The 25,912-nt window shown below is 42.7% G+C and overlaps 1 protein-coding gene across 1 annotated transcript in view; it reads left to right on the plus strand.

The window, feature by feature from the left end:
- itpr1b (inositol 1,4,5-trisphosphate receptor, type 1b) overlaps positions 1-25,912 on the plus strand; it is a 79,159-nt gene that overhangs the window by 45,646 nt on the left and 7,601 nt on the right. Inside the window, exons 43-57 of the mRNA XM_070903080.1 lie at positions 6,503-6,686; positions 7,037-7,299; positions 8,039-8,239; positions 9,672-9,782; positions 10,258-10,353; positions 10,426-10,560; positions 11,077-11,184; positions 11,736-11,928; positions 15,875-15,997; positions 20,712-20,887; positions 21,685-21,849; positions 22,260-22,449; positions 22,780-22,862; positions 23,818-23,949; positions 25,153-25,318. Of these exons, the coding sequence (XP_070759181.1) occupies positions 6,503-6,686; positions 7,037-7,299; positions 8,039-8,239; positions 9,672-9,782; positions 10,258-10,353; positions 10,426-10,560; positions 11,077-11,184; positions 11,736-11,928; positions 15,875-15,997; positions 20,712-20,887; positions 21,685-21,849; positions 22,260-22,449; positions 22,780-22,862; positions 23,818-23,949; positions 25,153-25,318 (2,326 nt within the window). The remainder of the gene's footprint in view (positions 1-6,502; positions 6,687-7,036; positions 7,300-8,038; positions 8,240-9,671; positions 9,783-10,257; positions 10,354-10,425; positions 10,561-11,076; positions 11,185-11,735; positions 11,929-15,874; positions 15,998-20,711; positions 20,888-21,684; positions 21,850-22,259; positions 22,450-22,779; positions 22,863-23,817; positions 23,950-25,152; positions 25,319-25,912) is intronic.

The raw sequence follows: 25,912 nt of genomic DNA on the forward strand, positions 1-25,912 counted from the left end.
TGCACACTGCTCGTAAGCCGCCTATCAGTGTATTTTGGTTTTGTGATTTGTATATGCGTGCTCTTGTGTGTTGTCTTGCATAAACAGGCCTGTTGCATAATCGGCTCCTATATTGAATAGACTTGTTAGACTTGTGGGAATCTTTGGGAATCCTATGATCGATTCGATTCCGATTCTTGGTGTCATGATTCGATCCACAATGGATTTGCGTTTCAAAACCAGATTATTTAAATAAAGGGAATGGTACACTATTCAGTCTCTTAATGCAACATGAAACATAACTGGCAGTTAGGCTAACTGGTCATGATTAAGGTCAGTTTCTGACTGAGCAGGAAAATAATAGGAAAAGAATATGCAGGGTTTGCAGAGTATGCAGGTTTTTTAATTTGAAAAATGTTTACTGCATTTATTAGGAAGCACATTACTGTCTTCTGTCTGTATGAGAATAATGAAATGTGTAATTAACTGACCAACATCACTTGTTAAATGTTTTTGCCAAAACAGAAGTTGATGTGTTGTGTGACACGTACGCTCACACCTTTCGCTGTGTTGTTATTAACATTGTGTCTCCAGTAGTGGAGTAATTCAAATTGCGCCCAATCGTTTGTCGTTTTCCGTTTGGTCAACATAACTTCATTAAAAATTGATTTTTGGTATTTGTGAATGGATGCAGATTCATAGATTCTAAGAATCCCGATTCTTGCGGCAATCTATTTTTCCCCCACCTCTAGTCGTTACCTGATTAGGCTGACTTCCCAGAGTGTACACAAAGGCTCTCACATGACTCCTGTTACATAAGCTGCTGCCTGCCTCTCTGCCTGGCTGAACGAGCCCAGAGCCCTGGGCTTCCTAACATTCCGACCGAACTCTTAACTGGGTCAAGCTTTTCTGTGGCAGAGAGGGCAGTGAAAGGCACAACCCCTCTGAGGCCTCAGGAGAGATCAAGTAGATCTCAGTAGCTCTCTGGTGCTACCTGAGGAAAAGCCACTCCCTATGGCCTCCCTTAGCACAGAATCAACTCATCTGACTTGTTGACTAAGCTGTCATTTCATGTGCTGAGTGACCTTTTTTAAGGTCAGGGCATGACGAAGAAGCTCGATGTCCACTCCTGAAAGTAGCCTGTGGCGTGCATTGTGAACTGGGTGTGGAGCTTTCTTTTTTATTTTGTGCACCCCAGGCCATTGTAAATGTTTGCAAAGTTCCTTGTCTTGTTTGAGTCACAGTTTTGAATGTAAATGTTTTACACAATGCTTGGGTTTGTAATTAGAGCCATTATTCCCAGTTATTTTACTATCTAGGGAAATGGCACCAAGTTATTTGCATAAATTACAGAGAATCTACAGTAAATGTCTGGATTTCTACCTCTTACTCCTAGTGTAAAAGTCCTACTTTACATTTGCTGGCAGATAAGAACCTTAAAGTGAACTTCAGAGCAGTTTATTGGCTTAAACAAGGAGGAGACACAATTATGAAGAAGCTTCTTGTTTCAGAATTGAAGTTAGGTGTTTTTCTCCTTCTTTGGCATGGCACAGGGACAAGTGAGCTTTGTTGAAAGATCATGCATGGTCCAGAGTGAATTTACAACATATCAGCAGATGCACCGCATTTCCCTGTCTTACATAACGATGGGTTGCCTGCCCCCTTTTTAGGACAGAAGGGTTCTTGTTGTCTAAATGAGAAGCAGGACAAAAACATGCCCAAAGATTTCTCTGAGCAGTCTGTTTGTTTTTGAGGTAATCCAGGGTCGTAGCCTAGCCAACAAAATTTCTGGGAAAAAGCAAGCATAAGAGAGAGAGAAAGAGATAGAGTTGGCTTCAGAGTCAATTCATCCAGGGCCCAGAGCTCTGTTCTAGCTGGACTTGATATGGCAGCCCTGAAGGACAGGGTAAGTGTGTTAGTGAATACAAAAAGAAATGGGTCAGGACACAATCCTTCCAGGCTTCCCCCCTGCATGATGTGTGAGAGTAACACACTGTTACACTTACTGTCACGTCACACGGTGGAACATCAGGTGCAGGATTCAGCCCTTTCTTATTTATCCTTTTTTTTGTTAAATCTTAATAATTGAATTTGTTGGGTTGTCTGGTCACATCCTTTACAGGCACAAACGTGTCGTGCTGCTGGAAAGACTTTCATTCAGCTGCAGCTCCGGTTTCACTCACACATTTACCTGTTGAACTGAAACAACAGCGAATTGTGCTTGTTTGACCATTTACATGTGAAATGCCCTTCATTATGTATCCGAAACCGTTGCAGTCACAGTGATACCTGCGCTAAATGCAGTTGAAGCGAGTACAGACCGAAAAGTGAGTTTCAAACACTGGAGATCTCGCCCAGCGTGCTAGTCACTGAGTCATGGGGGCTGTCTTGCCCTGCAGATATATGATAACTTTGTACGGTAAAAATCAGACTCACTGATGTCACTGATGCACCTCATCAATACACAATCACTAGTGGGTGGACAAGAAATGTTTTTTTGATGCTTTCTCAATACTTGTTTTAAGGCTTTTTTCCCCCCTTGGCATCTGCCCATACGATGAAGTAAATTCTTTGGTGGTTTGCTTCACGTCATAACTCAAATGCAGGACAGTTTGAAACGGTACAGCTATCACCAGGGAAAACCAATCCCCTCATACTGACAGTTTGCTCATTACTTTACTTTTTAAGTGTTTAGCGGTCACATAGCAGAAACCTTTGCTTAGTTTATCCTTAGAGAGAATTGACTTGAGATACGTAAAGTAACAACAAAAACCTAAATAAAGTAAGTCATTTGGTGACAGTATTTGCAGGGACTTATTGGCAAATTTAACTTGTATATAAGTATATAAAACATTAGTTATTGATGTACATAACTTTCCATAAATAACCTAAGATCGCTGTGAACATGATAACATGTTCTGTAACTTAAGCAGTCATTTAGCACACATACTGTATCATTTCATTAAACTACACTGTTGCATGCTCGTCCGTACACCCCATTAGCACATCCACACACACACCCTGATATACCTTCCAAAAACGGCGCTTCGAGAGAGAGAGAGAGAGAGAGAGTGTGTGTGTGTGTGTGTGTGTGTGTGTGTGTGTGTGTGTGTGTGTGTGTGTGTGTGTGTGTGTGTGTGTGTGTGTGTGTGTGTGTGTGTGTGTGTGTGTGTGTGTGTGTGTGTTATGTAAGAGAAGAAGTGTAGAAGCTCTGCTCCTCCAAGGCCCTCCGTCCATCTACTCAACACCGCCTTCATGACCACCTCCTTAGCTGTCACAGGAGCAAACAGGTGCCACCACTCTTACTCAATAGGCTTGTTGTGGCACGCCGCTACCCTCAGCCCCTTCCAAACATAATTAACCCCCCCCGCCGCTGCCTCCGCTCGGTTTGGTCTCACTTTACAGCTACCTCTGGGAAAGCTTTAAAAAGCTTCTGCAAAGTGAGTTTCTAGGCATCAATGTCATCAACATCCCAGCTCCCTTCTAACTATAGAGTGAGCCGGGGATTCTCCTTTTAAAACCCAGTTTATAGTTTATAGAAGTTATTTCAGTCCTGCCCTGTGCAGCTTTATAGTCAGATCAGTGCACTTACTTTTTTGTTGTTGTTGAAGTCTCTGGATACATTTTAGACTTTGCTTGGCTTGTTGCCTGTACAGAATCGTGACAACACACACACTCGTGTGTATTTCTTTTTCATTTCAACCTCCTATCTGGCAGTCTTGTCGTGGCCTCAAAGAGCAGATCTCTGTGGTTACGAGCTGGGCGTGGCAGAGTACGCCACCAAATCCCTCCAATAAGCACAGGGATGGCTTCGTCACTCGCCAAGGTGTCAGGCTGGAAAGGCGGGAGACGGGTGAAAAGAAAGAGAGAGCTGGTGGTGTAAACAGGCCTTACATAACTGGCCTGTGTTGATGCCAGGAGCTGGGGTGGCAGCTGACAGGCAATAGAGAGAAAAGTGGATGCGCAGAATAATCAGAAAGGAGGCCCCGCTGTGCCACCATGTTGAATCTGTGGAATAGGCGAGTGAATTATGGGTCGACCTAAACCCGCTGTGCTGAATATGACTGACAGCTGCAGGATCAGAAGAGCTCCCAGGAGGCTTAATGGCTCTGTAGTCGGACACGTAGATTGATTGGCTGAGTGACCATTTTCTTTAATGAGTGACTCAGCAGTCAATGGGAATAGGTGGGGGATATATATGGTACACATAGTTGATATCTTAACCTGTTTCCTTATGTAAGATAGTGTGATGAGACACAACTCAATGCACTCGATGCACTATGTGATCTCTCGTCAGCTCAAAGCAACAATGCGGCAGTTAGCTGCTGAAGTACAGCATGGAAAATGTCACTGGAACTGTTCTCTTACTGGCTCACTATTGACTAAGTATTTATTCATTTTACTCGATTCAGACCTGACATCAGAAAATGTTGAAGAAAATCAGAGAACTCGCTGAGTAAATTACCTTTGTTGTTCTCATGTTTCATGAATAGGCCAAAGGCTGATTTTCATGCCCACCACAGAGCTGGCTGTCATTTAAATACTTTTATACTGGTGCTGATACAATACCTGTAATTCTGCACAGATACTAAATATTTTCAGTAACCTACTTAAAGATGAACGTGTTTTTCTATTAAATGCTTTTTTTCATTCAATAAAAGAACTACATTTCTAAAAAGGGTTCTCTAAATGCAAGCAGCCATTACATTACTCTGCTTCAATTAAATATAGTCTGAAATTGACAAAATAAACCTGTGCTACTGACACATTTTGATTGGTACCAAAACGTACTGAGGTTCGATACCCAGCCCTGACAGTTCGACTGATTCTGTAGACAGAGCAAAGGGCAACGGTTGTTGCATGTTGTTCCTTTTGCTTTCAACATATATCAGATGACAAGTATTGACAAAATGATTCCTTTTGCATCAGTGAAGAAATTTAGTTTTTATGGCCATAGTCACAAGGTCCATTTAATATGGCAATCTTGTAAACCTGCTATCCTGGAGCTGTTGCCTTTGTCTGGAGAAGTTGGCCTGCTTGCATAAGTCTTCTGCTGACCCTTAATCAGATCACTATCAATGAATGGCCCTATCTTGTAAACAACATCATTGAAAAACAGCTTGAAAAACATAAAAAAGAGAAGGAAAACAGCTCAGATTTGCTCAATACATTAAGAGTCCTGCATCCCTTAGGACTTGAGTCAGGTGAAAATATGAAACCTGTTTTGTAATCCCTGCAAAGATTTGCTATGCAGATAACAACACATGAATGCTGTGCACTACATGTTGTTTCACTGCATGTCTAAACCTGGAAAGAGTCTTGTGTAACGGGCTTTCAAAACTGTCCCAGAATCTATGTATGTGATAAGTCCTGCTTGCATCGAGCCGCCCCACCTCTTCTCCTACTTTCAGACCCTCCCTCCTCCCTCTCGCTCCACACGCTCGCTTCGTGCCGTTCTGGCACTGAAAAGTAGGGCAGGGTTTTCCTCTTCCCCCTCTCTCCCTCGCCGCTGCTCGCCCTCAGTGGGCTGATGTAACAGTGTTAGAGCTGAGGCGCTGTGTGCCCTCACTGTAACCACTCAGCTGATTACAGGTCTTATGTAAGGAGGGATTGTCGAGAGGAAAATGGGACAGAACATATGAGCCTGTTGCAGAAAAACAACAGCTCCGTGCGAATGAGGCATTCAAACAAGATAGGCCTTTGTGTCGCTCAGCTATAGGCAGAACATTTCCTTCCTCACCTTGACTTCACAAACCTCTTACTCATGCTGGATCAAACTTTTACTATTGCATAGTTGAAAAGCTCATAAAATCAGAAATTTGCGGTCTAGTGCAATCACGCAGATGTAGTTTTTATTGCAATGCAAGTGAGGCCAATTCTTTGAACATTTTTCTACATCTGTGTGTGTTCACCTGTATGTGTAAATGCACGTGCGCACTTGTAAAGTAGGTGTGTATACGGCAGTGTGTCCCCAGCGTGTGACTGTGTCTTTGTGGGTGCATGTATTTTGAGTTTGGCTGCATGTAAACCCCAAATCTTGTCTGTGTTATTCGCTGTTGCTCGCCTGTTTGTAAGTGTTAACGCCCAGCATAGTCCTCAGGGTGCCAGAAACGTGTTGTGCCCTGGGAGCAGAGAGCAGATGGTGTGAAATCAGGTGAGCACGGCGAGGCCTTGCAGCATGTTTTCCTGGCACTGTTCGAGGAGGCTTATGTAATTGCTTCCAACAGAACCTCTGGCTGTCAGCGCTCCGTAGAAACTAGAGACAATAAGACAATGATAAGAAGTGGAAGCAAGAAGTTACTAAATAAAAAATGTCCTCAGACCTTGAAGACCTTATTCTCTGATCAAGGTGAATTTTGAAAAGAAACATAACTGGTAGCATGTTAATGTTGAAAGTCAGCCTCCCTGAATCAGCAGTTTGGCATAACATTAGTTCATAAAAAAACTAAAGCACTGGCTGGATATGGCTGAAATTGAAGTGCACATTACACGCATTGTCCTACTCTGTCTTATTTTTCTGCAGCGGTCATTCTACCACCGTCTAACGGGGGACAACAAGTCGGAGAAATTCTTCAAGGTGTTTTATGAGCGCATGAAGCTGGCTCAGCAGGAGATTAAAGCCACTGTGACAGTCAACACTAGTGACCTGGGCAGCAAGAAGAAGGACGAGGAGCCCCCAGACAAAGACACGCCAGCGCGTAAGAAAGGTGAGGGTTCAGGAGTGACATGAAATGATCATTTTCTTAAGGAAATCACACAAGACCATCAAACTGACAAAATAAACCTCTGTTGTTTTTTGTGTACATTTAGTGTGTTCAGTGTCTAAATGCCCTGTGTAGTAAAACAGAAACTGCCACGTCATTTATTTAGTTCATTTTTTAGTATTGATTTCAAGTCATTTAATGCTTAAAGTCTTGTTTTATTATCATCTTAATCTAAGAAAAACATGACTATGCATGTAAATGATGAAACGAATCAGATGATAGTAGTCAAATGAACATTCTTTATAAACACCGTGTCTTATCTCCAATGGTCTGACTCCTATACTTGTGGTTAGTCAAAGACGTGCCGGTGGTGGCAGTAGTGACCGAGGAGGTGAAGGAGCAGCTAGTGGAGGCCTCCGCTGTCACTAAGAAGGCCTTCACCACCTACCGCCGCGAGGCTGAAGCCGAAGAGCACCAAGCGGCCGCTGACGGCTCTCCCGTCCCAACCGCCGATAAGGGCCAGGAGGAAGGCGAGATGAGCGTCATCATCACCATCATGCAGCCCATCCTGCGTCTCATGCAGCTGCTCTGTGAGAACCACAACAGAGATCTGCAGGTCAGCCCTTACACCAGTCTGTTTGTCGCTGTAGGCCCCGGCCCATGACATGCAAACGTTTCCTGAATTTCTATCACCCCACTCAGTTATACAGAAACGAAACCATGTAGAAAATAGGCACCATTTGCAGAACTTCCTGATGCAGCTGTTTCCATATCTGGTTTGTCTTGGTCTGGTTTCATTATGAGGAGTGTGTTGGTGTTTAGTAATGGCTAGCTCCAGCAACCTGACAGAAGACTTCCTCATTGCACCGATTCTGTTTACACCCCAAACCGGGGCAGTCTGTCAGCTCTGTCTCGTCCATCCTGACCCAGCGTAGGTGCAGTATGTCCAATGAGATGTGTCTGTTCCGTCCAAAGACCTGAAGTAATTGTCTGGCTGCTATATATGCTTAAAAAAAAAGACAAAAGTAGAATGAGCCTCACAACTCTTAAGTTGATACATTGATGTCTCACTTCAGAGGAAGAAAGAAAATGTGTTTTAGATTTCCTGAGTAGAAGCTTAAAGGGCTGTTTCTGGTACTAACTTGTCCCCCCCAGACCCTGAGACCATGACGAATACGCCTACATTTGCTCAACATTGTCTGACAGTTTTGGCTCTCTTTTTTGTATTTTTAAAGCGAGCCATTGTCCTGATGACCAAAGATATATCACACTTCCCAAATCCACAGGAATAACATGAGTCCTGAGAAAGAAGGATATGCCTAGTGAGCCTGTATTTTGTCTCCATCCATCTCCAGAACTTTCTGCGCAACCAGAATAACAAGAACAACTATAATCTGGTGTGTGAGACACTTCAGTTCCTGGACTGCATCTGCGGCAGCACTACAGGGGGGCTGGGGCTGCTGGGACTCTACATCAATGAGAAGAACGTAGGACTCATCAACCAGACTGTGGAGAGCTTGACCGAGTACTGCCAAGGTCCCTGTCATGAGAACCAGGTGATATATGTGCTCACAGAACATGAATTTTAACAGTGTGTTTGTCTGTGTTGTCATTTACCTAACTGCCAAATCAAATTCTCCTCAGCTTACGTCAGAGGGCCCTTTTCATTTTAGTAATCTTGCTGGTGGTTTTGTGTGGGTGGTACTGTAATTAGTCCTGAGCATTTCTCTTTTCATGGCCAGCTGCTCTGAAGCTACAGTGTGCAGTCGCTCATCTTTCTTCGACAGTGTAACACCGGCCTCCTCTGGGCTGTGTGCCTGTGTTTGTTCTCTGGTATGGATTAGCATAGCTTGGTCCTCTCACATGATGGCGGCATCCTCTGTTCAAGCCACTGTGGGGTCATTTCATGGCTAAGTGTGAAACTGGCATGACTAAACAAGCAACTGGCTAAATGCAGTCACTGTTTGAATTGATTTCAGTTCCCTCAAACAGTGCTAGAAGGGGGACTGCCAGACTAAACAAAGCTCTTTGTTCATATCGACTGAGAGGAACAAGTGCTGGATTTATTTTGGTTTGTGTTTTGTTCGTGCGTGTGTACATTTGAGTTATCTTTGTTAAATGGTGTCGAGATACTTGCTCCAAACCATTTGGCTGCCGCAAGCCATTGTTTAGTTTGGGGGTGTGGCACGTTTGGCAAAATAAACTGAATCACTACCCATAAAACCTGACCAATAGTTATGAAATGTGACCTCACCAGCACATGACTGTGCCAGGGCACTACAGAAGGAAACAAAAGCCTGTTTCTTAAATATTTAATTGTTTAACAGATGATTCCTGCTGTAAACCAATCAAATTTTTTTTGTATTTGTATGTGTATTTTACTGATATCCAGAGACCAGTTAGAGAATGTTTTTGATGTCTGGCCAACATAAGGCCTTTTTTCAATCATTGGCTGTTGAAAAGACGATTTTCTTAATACTTAATAAAGAGTGTTTTGCCTCCTCAATTTAGATTATTTAAAACTATATTTGCAGTCTCCTGTTAAAACGAATGTCCATCTTCCTCAGATTTGTCATGCAGCATTTTGGATGTTAATGACCAACACGTGGCGGAACCCAGCTGACTGGTGCTAGTGTCATCTGTTTGCCGTGACTTAAGTTTGTTAAAAGCCATATCAGTCATTTTGAGCCAGTCTCAATCGTGTGTGTAGGGGAATGAATTGAAGAGTTTGACCACTGGATTAATCGATTTATAGATTGTGTTTGTTAACAGATCGTAACTGAGAAAACTGGTGTGCTGTGCCTACAGAGGATGTCAACAAAACTCCAGCAGCGTCAGAAAACATTAAATGTTTTATTTAATTGTGGTTGAGTCTGTTTACATAAAAATCCTGTCAATCAGGATTCTACCTTTGTGATGATAATGTTGCTACCGGCTAAAACTGGTTACTCTCCTGTTCCATTTACTTTGATTTCATTTGTTCCTCAGAACTGCATTGCCACTCACGAATGCAATGGTATTGACATCATCATCGCTCTCATCCTCAATGACATCAACCCCCTTGGCAAGAAGAGGATGGATCTGGTACTGGAACTCAAAGTGAGTGGTTATTGGTTAGTTCGGTGGTTCTGAAGAGAAAACACTTTCAGTGTTGCATAACAGATATGTTCGTCTTCGTTCTGCTGCTTGATGGTACATTTTTCTTGTTCCTGTAGAAAACTGCTCTCATGTAGACATGACATTCACATTGAGATATTTCTGGGAAAAACACGAGAGATTCAGATTGATTAAAATAAGTGAGAATTTGAAAATATAAACATAACCCAGTGCTATGAACTACTTGTCTGGCTAAAGTTAAGATACACCCTTCTCTAGAAATGATCAAGTCTTTGCAGGACATGTCGCTGAGTGAAGAAAATCGTAAATCAGCTATGCCAGAATATATTATTATAACACCTCATCATAAAGTGCTCCACCATGAATTACATAACAATTTCCTTTCCATACGGTAGAGAAAATGAACCTGAGTTGATTCTGTTAGCGCTGTTATCTGTACCATCTTATCTTTTCCCAGAATAATGCCTCCAAGCTTCTTCTTGCGATTATGGAGAGTCGCCATGACAGCGAGAACGCTGAGAGGATACTATACAACATGAGGCCTAAAGAGCTGGTGCGTACCGCATCATACAGGTCATCTCACAGAATTAAGAGGACGCTATCTGACCAGTCTATATTCTTGCAGGTGGAGGTTATCAAAAAGGCCTACATGCAGGGTGAGATAGAGGTGGAGGAGCCACAGGAGGGTGAGGATGGAGAAGAGGAGCACTCTGCGTCTCCACGCAACGTTGGGCATAATATCTACATCTTGGCACATCAAGTAAGCCACCAAACTATCCGCAAAAAAAGGGGAGACAGACGCAACCACGAGCAAACGCTGTAGCACATGCACAGCCACATAGCCAATGTATTTTGAATGACTGATACTGTATGTCTGTGTCATTTCCTGTGGCTGCTAAAGACATGTGATACCTGCTATTCTACACTCATCTCCTCTTTATTTTTTCAGCCCTCAGGCTGTGCGCTGCTCAATAGCAGAGTCTGTTCAAACCATGATTTAGGTTAACAACAACAATTACAGTTCTGCAACAGCCACAGTCGATCCTCGAGGTCGAATGGACGGAACATCTTGCATTCAAAGGAGGAATAGATACCATGTATTGTACCCAGATGTCAAATAGCAGTAAATGTTGGCTCAATAGTGCAGCACATGCCAAGTTAACACGTGTACATATTTAAGGCAAACATTTCTGATAACAAGAGAGACGGTCTTTGTGATAATGATCTGTTATTGATCTGTTTATCATTGACTTTATGGTATTTGTTGTCCTTCCAGTTAGCCCGTCACAACAAGGAGCTGCAGGCTATGTTGAAGCCAGGCGGGACATATGGAGAGGGTGACGAGGCCCTGGAGTTCTATGCCAAACACACAGCTCAGATTGAGGTCAGTTGTTGGGTCCATGTCCGAACTAGACTGTGCCGGGTTCTGGATCTGTTACTGTCTTTTAATTTCAAAGTTTCACTGTGAAATATTCCCACAATTCCACTCTCGCCTGCCAACCACCTGACATCTATTATAAGTCTTCTGTGTTGGCTGCAGAGGATTGCGACATGCTTTGGCATCACAATTGACTTTAGGCATGTGGTGGTGTTTTTCTTTGCCTGCTTTTGAGGCTCATGGTATACCTTGATAGAGTGACAAGCACCTTTGGCATGTTAACACGTTTTTCTGTGTGCACCCAGTGAGAAGAAGGAATGCTGAATGTTGACAATGTTCTGAACTGAAGTCGTTGGTTCAGTTTGTCAGCCACTTTTGATAAAAAAAAAATAAAATGGTTGCTTTCTTTACAAAGTCCAGTTTTTGTCAATAACCAGTCAGACCATTTGAATGAATTACTTATCTATAAACACTTGTCTTTAAAGAAGACAGTATAGGGTCAAGATTTATTTTTCCCACCATAGTGACAGAGTGTGTGTGATTGTGGTTGTGTACAGATTGTACGGCTGGATCGCACCATGGAGCAGATAGTCTTTCCTGTGCCCAACATCTGTGAGTTCCTCACCCAAGAGTCCAAGCTGCGTGTCTACTATACCACAGAGCGGGACGAGCAAGGCAGCAAGATCAATGACTTCTTCCTGCGCTCTGAGGACCTCTTTAATGAGATGAACTGGCAGAAGAAGCTGCGAGGTACTCAAGAGGCTACTGGTAACACAAACACCGTTCCCTGTGCGTTTTTCTCCTCAACTCTTTATCTTTATAGTTCCTGGTTTACATGCTGTCTTCTTGCATCCCTCCAGGCCCCTTAGGACCCCCCCAGAGCAGATACAAAAGCCTCTTTCACACATGCACTCCATAAATGTTATATTATTTCAACACGTTTACATCGTGTGTGAGCAGAAACTGGAGACAAAATTTCCCTGCACGTCACTCAGTTCATCAACTTAAGATCTAGTACGATTTCCTGATTTCTTCCTCCACACCTCTAGTGTGATAAAAAGCCATAACACACAACACAGTAAAGGACCAAAAGGCCTCAGCCACCAAAGAAAGCCTCTTTCTGATTTTTCCATGGAGACGTTATTATTAAAAATGATAGGGAAATAAATATAAAGTCTTGTACTTCTCCTTTGAAGGTGTTTCTGTGGTGTCTAACATGTTGGCAACACTGAAGGCCCCATGGACAGCCAGCTGTGATTAAAAACAACACAGCAGCAAGAGAAACCACAGTCACACAGTGCTTGGCACTCCAGGAACTCCAAATATGACAACACAAACAAAAAAATAAATCATAGACACAGATGTTAGACCCTCAGACAGGTCTAACCTGTAACTTTGAGTTTCAGTTGTGCCAACCACAGAACTCTCAGGCTTTAGCTGCAAAATCAACAGCAGGTGAGCAGAACAGGATTTAAAGAGCTAGAACTTGACTTTGATGTTTGATCTCATTTTGTATTAAGCAATTCACTGTCTGGGCATCACCACACTGTGTAAAACACATTGTCATATTTAACTGATAATAAATGGATCCTGGCTGATTTGACAACTTGTAGGAATGTGGGACAAGCCTGCTGCCAATACAAACTAAAGGCTTAGTTTGCCATCTATGCATAGGTAGTAAGTAAGTAGTAAGTATTCGCCTGTAAAGTCACTTTGGTAAAGTCACTCTTAAAATCTAGCCAGCCTTTGTGAGACTGCTCCCTTTACAAATGGCTACCGTTTGCTGCATTGCTGTCATCCCTGGCAAGCAGAAGAAACCTGCATCTGTAATGGTCATCACATTTTTTTCCTATACCATAATAAATTGTAAAAAATAAAAAAACAATTTGAACAAAGAGCACTAACTCACCCTGACAATTGAACCCAGCAATGTCGCAGGTTCCGCGTGTGAAAGGGGCTGCGCTGTGCTCCCTTAACTCTGAACCCTGGAGGGATGGAAGTGGAGAGAGCATGTAAACCCTGATAAGCAACTTATCAACTTTGAATTATAATATAGTATAAGTTAAATGGGAAAATATGTTCTATAAAGATGTAATTTGCTTTCCAGCCAGGAGAGAGTGATGTCTGTGAGTGTGATTGTGCGGATGATAAACATGATAGTTGTGGGAAGTGCACACAAAACACAGTTTTCTGGCAGGATTTAACTCAGGAAGCTGGTCACAGAGTATTAAACTTTACACCATTCACCCTTTTTAGTCTTGTGCTATCGCAAATAAGTGAATTCAGAGCCAAAACTGTGAGCATGTTGTGGCCTGTCCCATGGTCAGGCCTGAAGGAAGATTGTTCGTAGATAATATGGTGACATGTGACGACAAAAACCTCTCTCCTATCTGGATGAATCAGCACCCCCATATTGACCATATTGTTCCACTGGCGCTAATCATGTCATGGATAAAGTGACTTCTGTTGCTAAAAGTCCCCACCCGCAGATCTTCTTCTACAGTCGGGCTGAAAATATGATGATACTGGTCTCCTGACTTAAGTCTGAGTAGGCTTTGTGTGTGTGTGTGTGTGTGTGTGTGTGTGTGTGTGTGTGTGTGTGTGTGTGTGTGTGTGTGTGTGTGTGTGTGTGTGTGTGTGTGTGTGTGTGTGTGTGTGTGCAAGTTCTTTTTACTCTCTTTTTACTTCTGAAATCACTAAAATGACTCCCCACTCCACTTTGGAGTGGTTCAGATTAAAGTCTAGTTGATGAAACATGGCAAAACAAATGTTGCTGTGGAGAAACATGACAGATGTTTGACACTGAGGTTATATATTTCGCGCCGAGCACATGGTGTATGTACAGTGCATCTGGAAAGTATTCACGGCGCTTCACTTTTTCCACATTTTGTTATGTTACACCCTTATTCCAAAATGGATTAAATTAATTTTTTTCCTCAAAATTCTACACACAACACCCCATAATGACAATGTGAAAAAAGTTTTTTTGAAATTTTTGCAAATTTATTAAAAATAAAAAACTAAGAAATCACATGTACATAAGTATTCACAGCCTTTGCCATGAAGCTCAAAATTGAGCTCAGGTGCATCCTGTTTCCACTGATCATCCTTGAGATGTTTCTGCAGCTTAATTGGAGTCCACCTGTGGTAAATTCAGTTGATTGGACATGATTTGGAAAGGCACACACCTGTCTATATAAGGTCCCACAGTTGACAGTGCATGTCAGAGCACAAACCAAGCATGAAGTCAAAGGAATTGTCTGTAGACCTCCGAGACAGGATTGTCTCGAGGCACAAATCTGGGGAAGGTTACAGAAAAATTTCTGCTGCTTTGAAGGTCCCATTGAGCACAGTGGCCTCCATCATCTGTAAGTGGAAGAAGTTCGGAACCACCAGGACTCTTCCTAGAGCTGGCCGGCCATCTAAACTGAGTAATCGGGGGAGAAGGGCCTTAGTCAGGGAGGTGACCAAGAACCCGATGGTCACTCTGTCAGAGCTCCAGAGTTCCTCTGTGGAGAGAGGAGAACCTTCCAGAAGGACAACCATCTCTGCAGCAATCCACCAATCAGGCCTGTATGGTAGAGTGGCCAGACGGAAGCCACTCCTTAGTAAAAGGCACATAGCAGCCCGCCTGGAGTTTGCCAAAAGGCACCTGAAGGACTCTCAGACCATGAGAAACAAAATTCTCTGGTCTGATGAGACAAAGATTGAACTCTTTGGTGTGAATGCCAGGCGTCACGTTTGGAGGAAACCAGGCACCGCTCATCACCAGGCCAATACCATCCCTACAGTGAAGCATGGTGGTGGCAGCATCATGCTGTGGGGATGTTTTTCAGCGGCAGGAACTGGGAGACTAGTCAGGATAGAGGGAAAGATGAATGCAGCAAAGTACAGAGACATCCTGGATGAAAACCTGCTCCAGAGCGCTCTTGACCTCAGACTGGGGCGACGGTTTATCTTTCAGCAGGACAACGACCCTAAGCACACAGCCAAGATATCAAAGGAGTGGCTTCAGGACAACTCTGTGAATGTCCTTGAGTGGCCCAGCCAGAGCCCAGACTTGAATCCGATTGAACATCTCTGGAGAGATCTGAAAATGGCTGTGCACCGACGCTTCCCATCCAACCTGATGGAGCTTGAGAGGTGCTGCAAAGAGGAATGGGTGAAACTGCCCAAAGATAGGTGTGCCAAGCTTGTGGCATCATATTCAAAAAGACTTGAGGCTGTAATTGCTGCCAAAGGTGCATCATCAAAGTATTGAGCAAAGGCTGTGAATACTTATGTACATGTGATTTCTCAGGTTTTTTATTTTTAATAAATTTGCAAAAATCTCAAAACTTTTTTCACGTTGTCATTATGGGGTGTTGTGTGTAGAATTTTGAGGAAGAAAATGAATTTAATCCATTTTGGTATAAGGCTGCAACATAACAAAATGTGGAAAAAGTGAAGCGCTGTGAATACTTTCCGGATGCACTGTACATTACATAGGAAATCAAATCATCTCCAGCTTTGACTACAATGAATTTGAAATGAAATGATTATCTATTAATTTTACTCCTCCTCAGTGTGAAACACGGATCAGTTTTACTTTTACTGTAAGTGTGAAATTATTAGATAAATTGTGCTTCGTGTATTGATGCTGCACTGTTCTCTCTGCAGTACTATGACCTGTGTTCTTTTATACCCCGTCCTCCAGCTCAGCCCATCCTGTACTGGTGCTCCAGGAACATGTCGTTCTGGAGCAGCATCTCCTTCAACCTGGCTGTGCTCATGAACCTGCTTGTGGCCTTCTTCTACCCTCTGGAGGGTATCCGTGGAGGTCTGTCTGCTGAAGTCTTCACCTTTTTAAACTTTCTCTTTCCTTTAACACTTGGAGAACAACAGATACAATAGTTTAATTAGGCCCTGACTGTGATCTTGTGTTTGTTTGTACTGCGGTTAACACATTTGAAACACAGGAAATGGGAGTGAGTGGCACAAACAATAACTGTTCAGGGAAAGCCAGGGGTGGGGCAGGAGGCATATAGTACATATTGTGCATTACCAGAAACCTGTATGTCAAAGATGAAGAAAAAGAAATTGGGCCATGGTATGTTAAGCTCTTTATTTTAGCACCTTGCATGTTTACGCCCTCCGGGTGCAGCTCTTTGCTGCCAGGTAAAAAGAAACATCCCGTGGCTCAATGTGTATAAGAGGAGGTTGTTCTTGGGCCAACAGTGGAGTTCAGGCCAATATGAACACTCAAGTCCTGTTTGGATTAGAATGCGGTGAAAAGCTTCTTTAGGATATTTGGAGAGGAAGGGGCATTCTGTTGGCCAATTTTTGTACGTATCCAAAAGCAAAAAATTGACAGTTTATGTTTGAAAATAAACAAAATCTGGCGGTGTGGAGTTAGAAAAAAGTGAGCTTACCAGACCTCTGTAGCCCGCTCCTCATGTCTGCTTGAGGCTAGTGGCTTGGGGCATAATACATCCAAATCACTGATCCAACTGTTAGCGGCCGAGTTGCATGTTAGGTAATGTGGGCGCCAGGTTTAGACAAGTAAGAAGAATATGTGGAATATGAAAGCTGACATCTCTGGTTGTACCTCGCTACGTGTATCTCTAGCAGTTGGCATGTGATCGGATCACATACTGTAAGGTGCATTATTAGTGTTAAGTGTGCACAGGACTTTACAGAACACTCTGTGCTCTCGTGCCTGTGGTTTGGGTGTAGCCTCACACCTCCCTAACCAAAGTGAGTTTCACCACAAGTGGAGGTGTGATGAGAATGTAATCCTAGCTGAAGATCTGGATCTTGAACTAGAATGCTGTCACAAAAGACCAAGATGGATTAGTTCTTAATTAGGTCCTGACCTGTTCATTGATATTGTGCCTTTTCTGAGCTTGACACTAACGCATGACTTAACATGTTATCAGATTTCTAGTCTCATTCTCACACTGGTCTTGGTTTGAGCAGTCTTCTTCTCCATAAGTATCACTTCTGGTAATTAGGTGTTTGTTACACACACAATACCGTGCTACTGACTGTAGACCATTGAAAGTGACACCTATTTAAGAGGCAAATACACATACAACAAAAAGTCAGACATCTTATTTTACTCTTGATTCAAACATAAACTCTGCAACTCTGTTGCATTGCTGCAGGAGAGGGATAGGTCGGTGTCATTGTACAAGAATTTAAGAGTGACTGGGAGACAAGAGCAGACTTTCTAAAAGACACACTCCCCTATATCCTCAAAGTTGGACATTTCTCTGAGAAAAAATAGAAAACCAAAACCACACAACAAACAGCCTTTTGTACTAAGAGGACAATGTTGGAAACAATGACAAACATATGTTTAAATCCAACTTTAATCGAATTTTAAAAACTTTGCTCCATTTATTTCAATAGTGAAACCACGGAGGATGTCGTCTCTCGCTTAACTTCAGTATTTCATCATTCTGTCACTGTCCAAGTCGCTGTGTTTGCATTTGTATCTGTGGTAGCGCTGACAGGAAGTAAACACGGACCCGAGCTGTTTTCTAGCACTAGAGTTTTGAATAAATGTCCTGACGTTGATGCTGCGCTCATGTTAATACAGAGTTATTGCAATAACCAGTTTTGGACTATGACTGCTGTCAGCATTGAAGTCGTAATTATGACTGGACAAGTTGGATTTATCTTTATCAAATCAGCCAAAATCCACCATTCAATCTAACTAGGACCAAATTAAATGGATTTAGCATTATATTTTCAATACACAGTATTTTCACACATTCATACAATCATCTTGACTTGAATGCTCATAAATTGTAAACATGGAAATATGTATGCAGCATCAGACTTCATAACTGGAAATCCTAATCTGAGAGCATCTACAGAAAATCAGGTCCATTACAATGTGTTTAATACAACTCCAAAATATCAGCGCGATTTGGATTTCATCATACATTTTTAAACTGAAAATCTTTTCAATCATTTGCCAATCTTAAAGCATTTTAGATGTCAATGTTATCTCAAATATAGTTTAATGAGTATGTATAAAGAACGTAGAGATAAACAACTCTTCACCATTGAGTGTAGACAGTAGAAAATGCACAGAAGTCTTGGTTTGAAATAAATTATTTTACCAGGAATTACAAAGACAGAAAAATAAAATTCAGTCCCTTTGTGGGATCTACATATTTGACCGTTTCCCACAGCATATTAACCCCTGGTCAGTCAGGTTCTGTCATGTGGCCTAAATGTATAGATTTAGGTTGTGGAAAATCTGGTCTGGTGTTTGGTCACAAGGTGCGACAGATCACTTTAAAATATGAACTCAATGACGGGAGGTTTTTCACAAACCAAAGGAATAAGTGACAGACCTGATCATGTTTGTATGTGCACTTTCAGTTTTGTGTTTGTTTTGCTGTCTCTTACACCCTTTCCTTTTTTTTCTCAGTTCTCCTTGAGGGCAGCATTTGTGGGGATGTGAAAAGCCGCAGCTGTTAAGGCCTGCATTGTTCTAATGCAGAGTAGCAGAGTGAAGACACACATTGTGATTCGCATAAACTTTCAATTGTTCTGTCCGGGGTCAAACGGCGAGGTCCCTTTTGTTTGAACTTCCTCACAGCGGTATAGAAAGAAAAAAAAAAGAGGTTGTTAGCTTAGCTCTAGAAACTCCATGTGGTTTTCAGTGTCAAAGGTCTTTTGAGAGCTTAGCAGTTCATTCCGGGACACGCCAATCAGGGCAAGATGGGTTAAGCAACGCTTAGCAAATCTCAGTCACTGTGAAGTTGCTCAGTGGTGAATCTTTAATGTCTACACGGATGCATGCACACACACATTCTCACACTGTGTCCTGGGTTCATATGAGCTCTTGTTAATATTCAAGTTAAATGCTTGTAAACCTTGAATAAACCGAACTACCCCAGTGAACTTCATTTGAGCGTGACAAGCATTTACTGCAAGTTTGACATTGACACTCTTCCATAGCTTTAAAGGTATGCTTCATTAGCAGATTATGTAGACAACTTTAACACCATAAAAATCCCCTTATTGTATCAGCTGCACACCATACTCACATGTCTGTCAATGGATGGTTCGTGGTTTGTTTGAAGAGAAACTGTGGTTACTAACTTTTTCCAACAGTGGCCAGATGTGCTTACAGCCTAGAAAAAAAAGCACCTTGAATAACTCCAAGCTTCTATAGTCAGGTCAGGTGGGTGTAGGACTACTACTGGCCTCCACCCTGTCACAGGTGCTGCTTAGAAGCAGACACCGGAGCTATAGCTTAGCCACTTTGAGAGAAACTTAGATATGTAAAGTAAAATTTCAGTTTTCATCATGTGGCAAGCATCAGGCTTTATGTCGACTTGAATTTGGCAAAGTGCAAGTGTTTTAATGTAAAGGTCAGTCTCTCTATCTTCTTATAGCTGTAGAGTAAGCGAGTCAGAGAGATGAATGGTCTCAGACTGTAGGCGTGTGACGTACAAGCTGCCGTGTCTCGGTTGGCTGCCAAGTCCGAGCGCCCAGGCGGCCTGTTACGATGCAGCACCCGGGACCATCCCTGATGAATTTAGCTGGAGCCAAGTGTATTTTTAGCCAACCGGGGGTTATGTAACGAGTACCTGTCATGTGATCAGTACACAGAGAGGCGAGAAGAAGGAGGCCTCAGCAGAGAGGGGATGGAGGGAGACGTCCAGAGTGGTGTTCTTGGTGCCTCAGTGAAAAGAAAACCTGACTGACCACATTTCCAACTTGATAAATGCATTTTTTTGTGTTAAGAGGAATTAGATTAACATTAACGAAGGGATGCAGCCTTTCCGCTGCATGCTAGGCAGGACTTGGCACTGAGCTAGTGCCTGGTGAGCTTATGATAACGCTTTGCTGACCTGCAATGATTGATGTGGAAATTAACAACACACACACACACACACACACACACACACACACACACACACACACACACACACACACACACAGAGGCAAAGAGCACTTCTTATCTAACTTCTAACTTCATCTAACTTGGTCATTTTATTTCTACCTCATGGTGACATCAAACGCGTCATTACAGGTTGTGTTTTTGTAGTTGTGTCGACCTCAAATGTAGAGAAGCGTGAGAACTAAAAAGCTAATCGTGTCCCTTCTCTGAAAAACACTCTCATCATGACAAGACATTTCCGAAGCGTATACTGTATATAAATGAGTAAATATGAAAGAAGGCCTCACTGAAAAGAGCATGCACGCTCAGCATACTTTTATTGCAACTACAACGCCATGCATACGTCGCATTTCAATCTGAATAAGAAAATAAGATACATTGGTGTGAAGGTGAAACTTTTTAGTAGTTTTTAGTTGGATTTCTTTTCATTTTAGTTTTATGTTGAAGTGTGTTGTACAGTTGCAGAGGAGTGGCATGTGTCACCTCTGAGTAACTGAATTAGCCTCTTGTCGACATGGCAGAAAGAGAACTATCCACTCATTTTACTTAAAATAGTTGGCCACATCATTAATGGTCGAATAGGATGGCTCACACCTCTCCCTAATGTGACCGCCTTCCTCCTCAGGTACCCTCGAGCCACATCTGTCTGCCCTGCTGTGGATGGCCATGCTGGTTTCCCTGGCTATAGTCATCATCTTGCCTCAGCCTCACGGCATCCGGGCGCTCATTGCCTCCACCATCCTGCGCCTGATCTTCTCTGTAGGCCTGGAGCCCACGTTGCTCCTGCTGGGGGGGTTCAATGTAAGTGTTCGGAAAAGCAGTAAATGAAAATGGTAAATGATCTCACTTATATAGCGCCTTTCAACCTTCACGGTTCCCAAAGTGCTTTACAGCTAAGTCTCATTCACCCATTCACACACCAATGGTGACCGAGCTGCCATGCAAGGTGCTGGTCTCCATCGGGAGCAACTTAGGGTTCAGTGTCTTGCTCAAGGACACTTCGACATGACGGGGGCAGCTGGGGATCGAACCCTCAACCCGCTCTAACCAGCTTTACCTCCCGTGCGATAGTGCTAGCCACTGCGCCACCATGCCACAGTGAGCACTCGTACAGAACTCAGGTGCAGTGTCACATATAGATGCCTTTATTACCCAGTCGATGGTTGACTGGAATTTGCCTTGGCATGAGTCACACGCCAAGCATAAACTAAACATTAAGCTTAGTGGTGCAGGACTTGCATGTACACAGTGCAGGAACACAGCAGCCCCCAGCAGTGTAGCGCAACATAAAGCATTTAAACAGATTTCACATTCAAGTGGACATGTAGACACACTGGTTTAACATTGCAGCTGCTAATAGAAATGTCACTCATAACTGTTAGGCGTTGACTCATGAGCCAGGGAGATTCCACACCACTTTGGTGCTGAACCACATCCACTTTATTTTTAGTGGTCTGAACAATGAGCATTTGAAAATCTACCCAAAGATACTAATACTGCTTTGTAAGCCTTCCTGTCTCAGTTTTGAACATTCTGTGCACTCCTGTGACATGCTGCTGTCTCTACATGTTGTCTCTGTGGTGTCCATTGTTCTTCAGTTATGTAATAAGGTCATCTTCCTGACGAGCTTCGTTGGGAACCGCGGAACCTTCACACGCGGCTACATAGCCATGATCATGGATGTGGAGTTCCTGTACCACCTGCTCTACCTGATTATCTGCAGCCTGGGGGTCTTTGTGCATGTCTTCTTTTACAGCCTGCTAGTATGTCAGCACACACATAATCTTAACCACATTTACACACATGGACACAGACACCTTAGTGGAGTGGCACACTAATAAGAATATCCAACTTGTCGTGAATAGAAATAAAGACAGGAGTGTACAATTTCTCATTGTTAATTTGTACTGTAACACAGAGAAACATGAGAGAGAAAAATGGGATTTAGATGCCGTTTGATCATGCAGTTGCAGATATTCTCTACCAACATCATTTAACCATGAGATGTTGGCAAGGAGATTTAAATTGAGGCGGAGATCCAAACAAAACGTGTCCTTTGTCCACTGTGGCCTTTAGCCCACATGCTCTCATTTCCACACACAGTTCTCTCTTTTTCTTGTACATTTTCCACACATATACTGTACACACATCTCCGAATCCTTCCTCTTTCCAGCTCTTTGATCTGGTTTACCGAGAGGAGACTTTGCTGAACGTCATAAAGAGTGTGACCCGCAATGGCCGCTCCATTGTTCTGACAGCCGTGCTGGCTCTTATCCTTGTCTACCTCTTCTCCATTGTGGGCTACATCTTCTTCAAAGACGACTTCATTTTGGCTGTCGACAGGATACCCAACAAAACACTAGGTACGTACGAAATACGTTCTCATTCCCTTAGCAGGAAGAACATAAATGACTTGCCCACCCTGACCAAGACAGTCAAGAGACTGAAATATGAAATGTTTTGTGCTGCACAAACACACACACACACACTGGATGTCTGTGAACATACATGTTGTCAAAGTGAAGCTAAGGAATACGAAATGTGTGTCCAGTGAATGACTATTACCTTGATTTTAGCATCACCGACAGTCTGTGTATATAAAAGGATGTCACCATGAATATGCATTGCGAAAAAGTACAAATTGTAAGACAAATTATACAGTTGCATAATGTTTTGTGTTCCCAACTGAATAGAGCATGGAGCCAGCATGGTGGGAGAGTTCTTCTCTGGTGGAGTGTGCCAGAAAGAAAATGGGGAGAACTGCTCGGCAGAGGCCGTGATGGATGGTAGGTTGACAGAAGTGAAAGGTAACTTTGTGTGTATGCGTGTGTGTATGCGTGTGTGTGTGTGTGTGTGTGTGTGTGTGTGAATCCACATGTTTGTGCATGTCTCTGAAGAGATGCCCAAGAGTTTATGTGTAACTGTGTCTGTCTGTCTGTGTAAGTGCAAGCTTGTATGTGTGAGTATGTTAAGGTCTTTATGTCCTTTCAGACGTCTGACTCAGTCAGAGGAGATTCGTCCCACTGAGCCGTAAAGCTGGTCGGCAGGGTGGTCATGGGATTAAACCTGGTTGGGCCAAGTGGGGGCTTTCAGGGAGCTGGGGTTTTAGACTATCAAGGGACGGAGCCTAAGACCTGTTGTAGGGGCCCAGGGTTGAAAGGTCAAGGATTAATTACCATCAGGTACAAGCAGGTCGATGGGTCCACTAGTGATGGCGCAGAGTTTCTTACCACCAACACAGAGTTCTTGCAAACCTACTGACCTTGATGGAGAAAAGCCTCCAATCAAAGATGAACATGTGCGCCGCCTTAAAATTGATCAGCCAACCATGTCGAATCCTCCAACTGCCTGGGGCCTGACCTCGTCTAGGCTTCCCTATCCATCACCACAAGGCTGGCTAATGATGGTAGTCTGGTGACTTGTTTTCGTGGGGATAGTTGAGGAAATTCCCAGTCTTGTTATGTCCTCAAAGACTCCTGAAGGGGTTCAATAAACCAATAATAGAGTATGAAACACCTTCAAATGACTATATAGTGTCAGTTGTAGGTTTTCTATTTTTAGTAGCTGTCATCTTAGTGGCTTCTCTTCTTAATGGAATTCGGTTTAAAGGCCTTGTTGACTGGTAGTAGCAATGCAGCTGACAGAGCACACAAACCTTTTGCATTATGCCTACACAGGAAATGACTATCTGACAGTATTTGTGTATCTCCGTAGCTTCCCTTGCCGTGCAGCCATCGGCGGTGGTGATCGAGGACAAGGAGCGAACATGTGACTCCCTGCTCATGTGCATTGTCACAGTATTGAGTCACGGCCTCAGGAGTGGAGGAGGTGTTGGGGACGTCCTGCGGAAGCCATCCAAAGAGGTACAAAGCACAAGAAGGCAACAACAATGAAGAAAGTGGAGTTTAGATTGAGAGTTAGAGAGTGTAAAAAAAAAAATATAAATATAAGTAAATTGTCAAATCCCTTACCACACACACAAAGATTAAATTAAGTTGAATTCAATTAAAGTGGATGGAGAAAAGTGATTTGAGATCTTAAAAGGGCATTTGTGTTTTAATGAGGCCAGGATTTTATTTAATTAACTCTTACTTCAAAAAGTACATAACATATTTGACCCAATAAGTGAAAAAATAGAATGGTAGGCTAATTCCATGTCAAAAGGATGACGCAGCTTGTAAGAAGTGTGTCTGAAGAGGCTCCCTGTGAGAGGAAGATATGCTCTGCTGGTAGGTCAAAGAAGTTGCATAGAGGACTTTCATAACTCCCAGCATGGCAGAAAAAGCATTAATGGTACTTATCTGGGATGAAGACAAGCTTGTACACTAGCATGTTTTAGATCTGCAGCTTGGTCCATAGAATGGGGGCATGACTCATTCACACTTATATAAACCTCAGTTAGCCTAACATTCATGTGAATTCTCTGTACGGTTTTCAGTTCTGTCAGCCTATGTTTGACACATAAACATGGCTCATGTACAACTATGAGTAACTCCAAGTGACAGCCGTAAAATTAGATATAAATGGGCTCCACATGTACATCAATGTAGCTTCCCCCCTCTAGTTTTAGATAAAACCTGAAATCTCACAGCTCAGATGTTAGATTTACGATAGTTGTCAAGATTCTGTTCTCAGTTTTCAAAATGACTTAACAGATCAGTTTCTATATCCATGAAATATGAGCTTGTAAACGGAAATCTTGAATATACATTACTAATATTACCAACTTATTATTTACTTAGTGGATGTCCCTCTGCTCACCTAAAATGACAATAACATCTTTTTATATAATGCCATTGGTCCACAAGCAGCCTTGTTAGCATATCTGCAAATGAGCTAAATCCATTTTGCACCTATATTTTAATGAGAAAATAAATACTAGAAGTGGTCCTTAGTCAAATCAGACATTTGTGATTTGTCATCACACACTTGTAAACCTACATTTGTGAATAACAGAGTAATAGTTTAATGGGGTGGGGATTCCCACAGTGACAATGACATGCCCAATTGTGACACCAGCTGATGTTGCCTATTCTTACACGTTTTCTCCCGTTTGGCTTCAACAGGAGCCCCTTTTTGCTGCCAGGGTGATCTATGACCTGCTCTTCTTCTTCATGGTCATCATTATTGTCCTCAACCTCATCTTTGGTGTCATCATCGATACATTTGCTGACCTGAGGAGCGAAAAGCAGAAAAAAGAGGAAATCCTGAAGACAACATGTTTCATTTGCGGTAAGGCTTCATCAATGTTGCTGTTGCTTCATGCAAATTAAAAACACAGTTTAATTACTGTTTTAGTCACATTTTTTTTTTACCTTTTAAATCCATTCTGTCTACTTAGCAGTTAAAGACAAATGCATGGTTCATCAGCATTAGGGGAATGTTACTCATGACCTTTGACACATTTTTCTGTCTTTTTCCCATCATTGCTTTCGAGTAGTCGTACTGCCTTCTTAGAATGAATAAAGCCGAAATGCTTTGCAGTTCCATACGAGTCAAAGCTGCAGTCAATACTTGACGCACTGCTGTATAAATAATCAGGCGTGAATGCTGAGGTTTGCAGGTGATGACGAAATCAAGAGAAATCAGCCGAGTGGTCTGCTCTGAGCCAGCTCCTTTATGAGCGTGCGACTGCTATGTTGCAGCCTCGCATCAGGGCTCTGTGCAAAAATGGGGGCTGTTTTTCTGGGTAGTATAAACAACGAAACGCCTCCTCTTCCCAGAATGAATGGTTAGTCATGGCAGGTGCTGCTGTGGAGGAGGAGTGTTTCTTCCTGTTGCCATTCGGGTCTTGACCATGTTAGACTGTACACTCACTCACTCTCT

This window comes from Enoplosus armatus, chromosome 3 (genome assembly GCF_043641665.1).
Source record: "Enoplosus armatus isolate fEnoArm2 chromosome 3, fEnoArm2.hap1, whole genome shotgun sequence".
Classification (NCBI taxonomy): Eukaryota; Metazoa; Chordata; class Actinopteri; order Centrarchiformes; family Enoplosidae; genus Enoplosus; species Enoplosus armatus.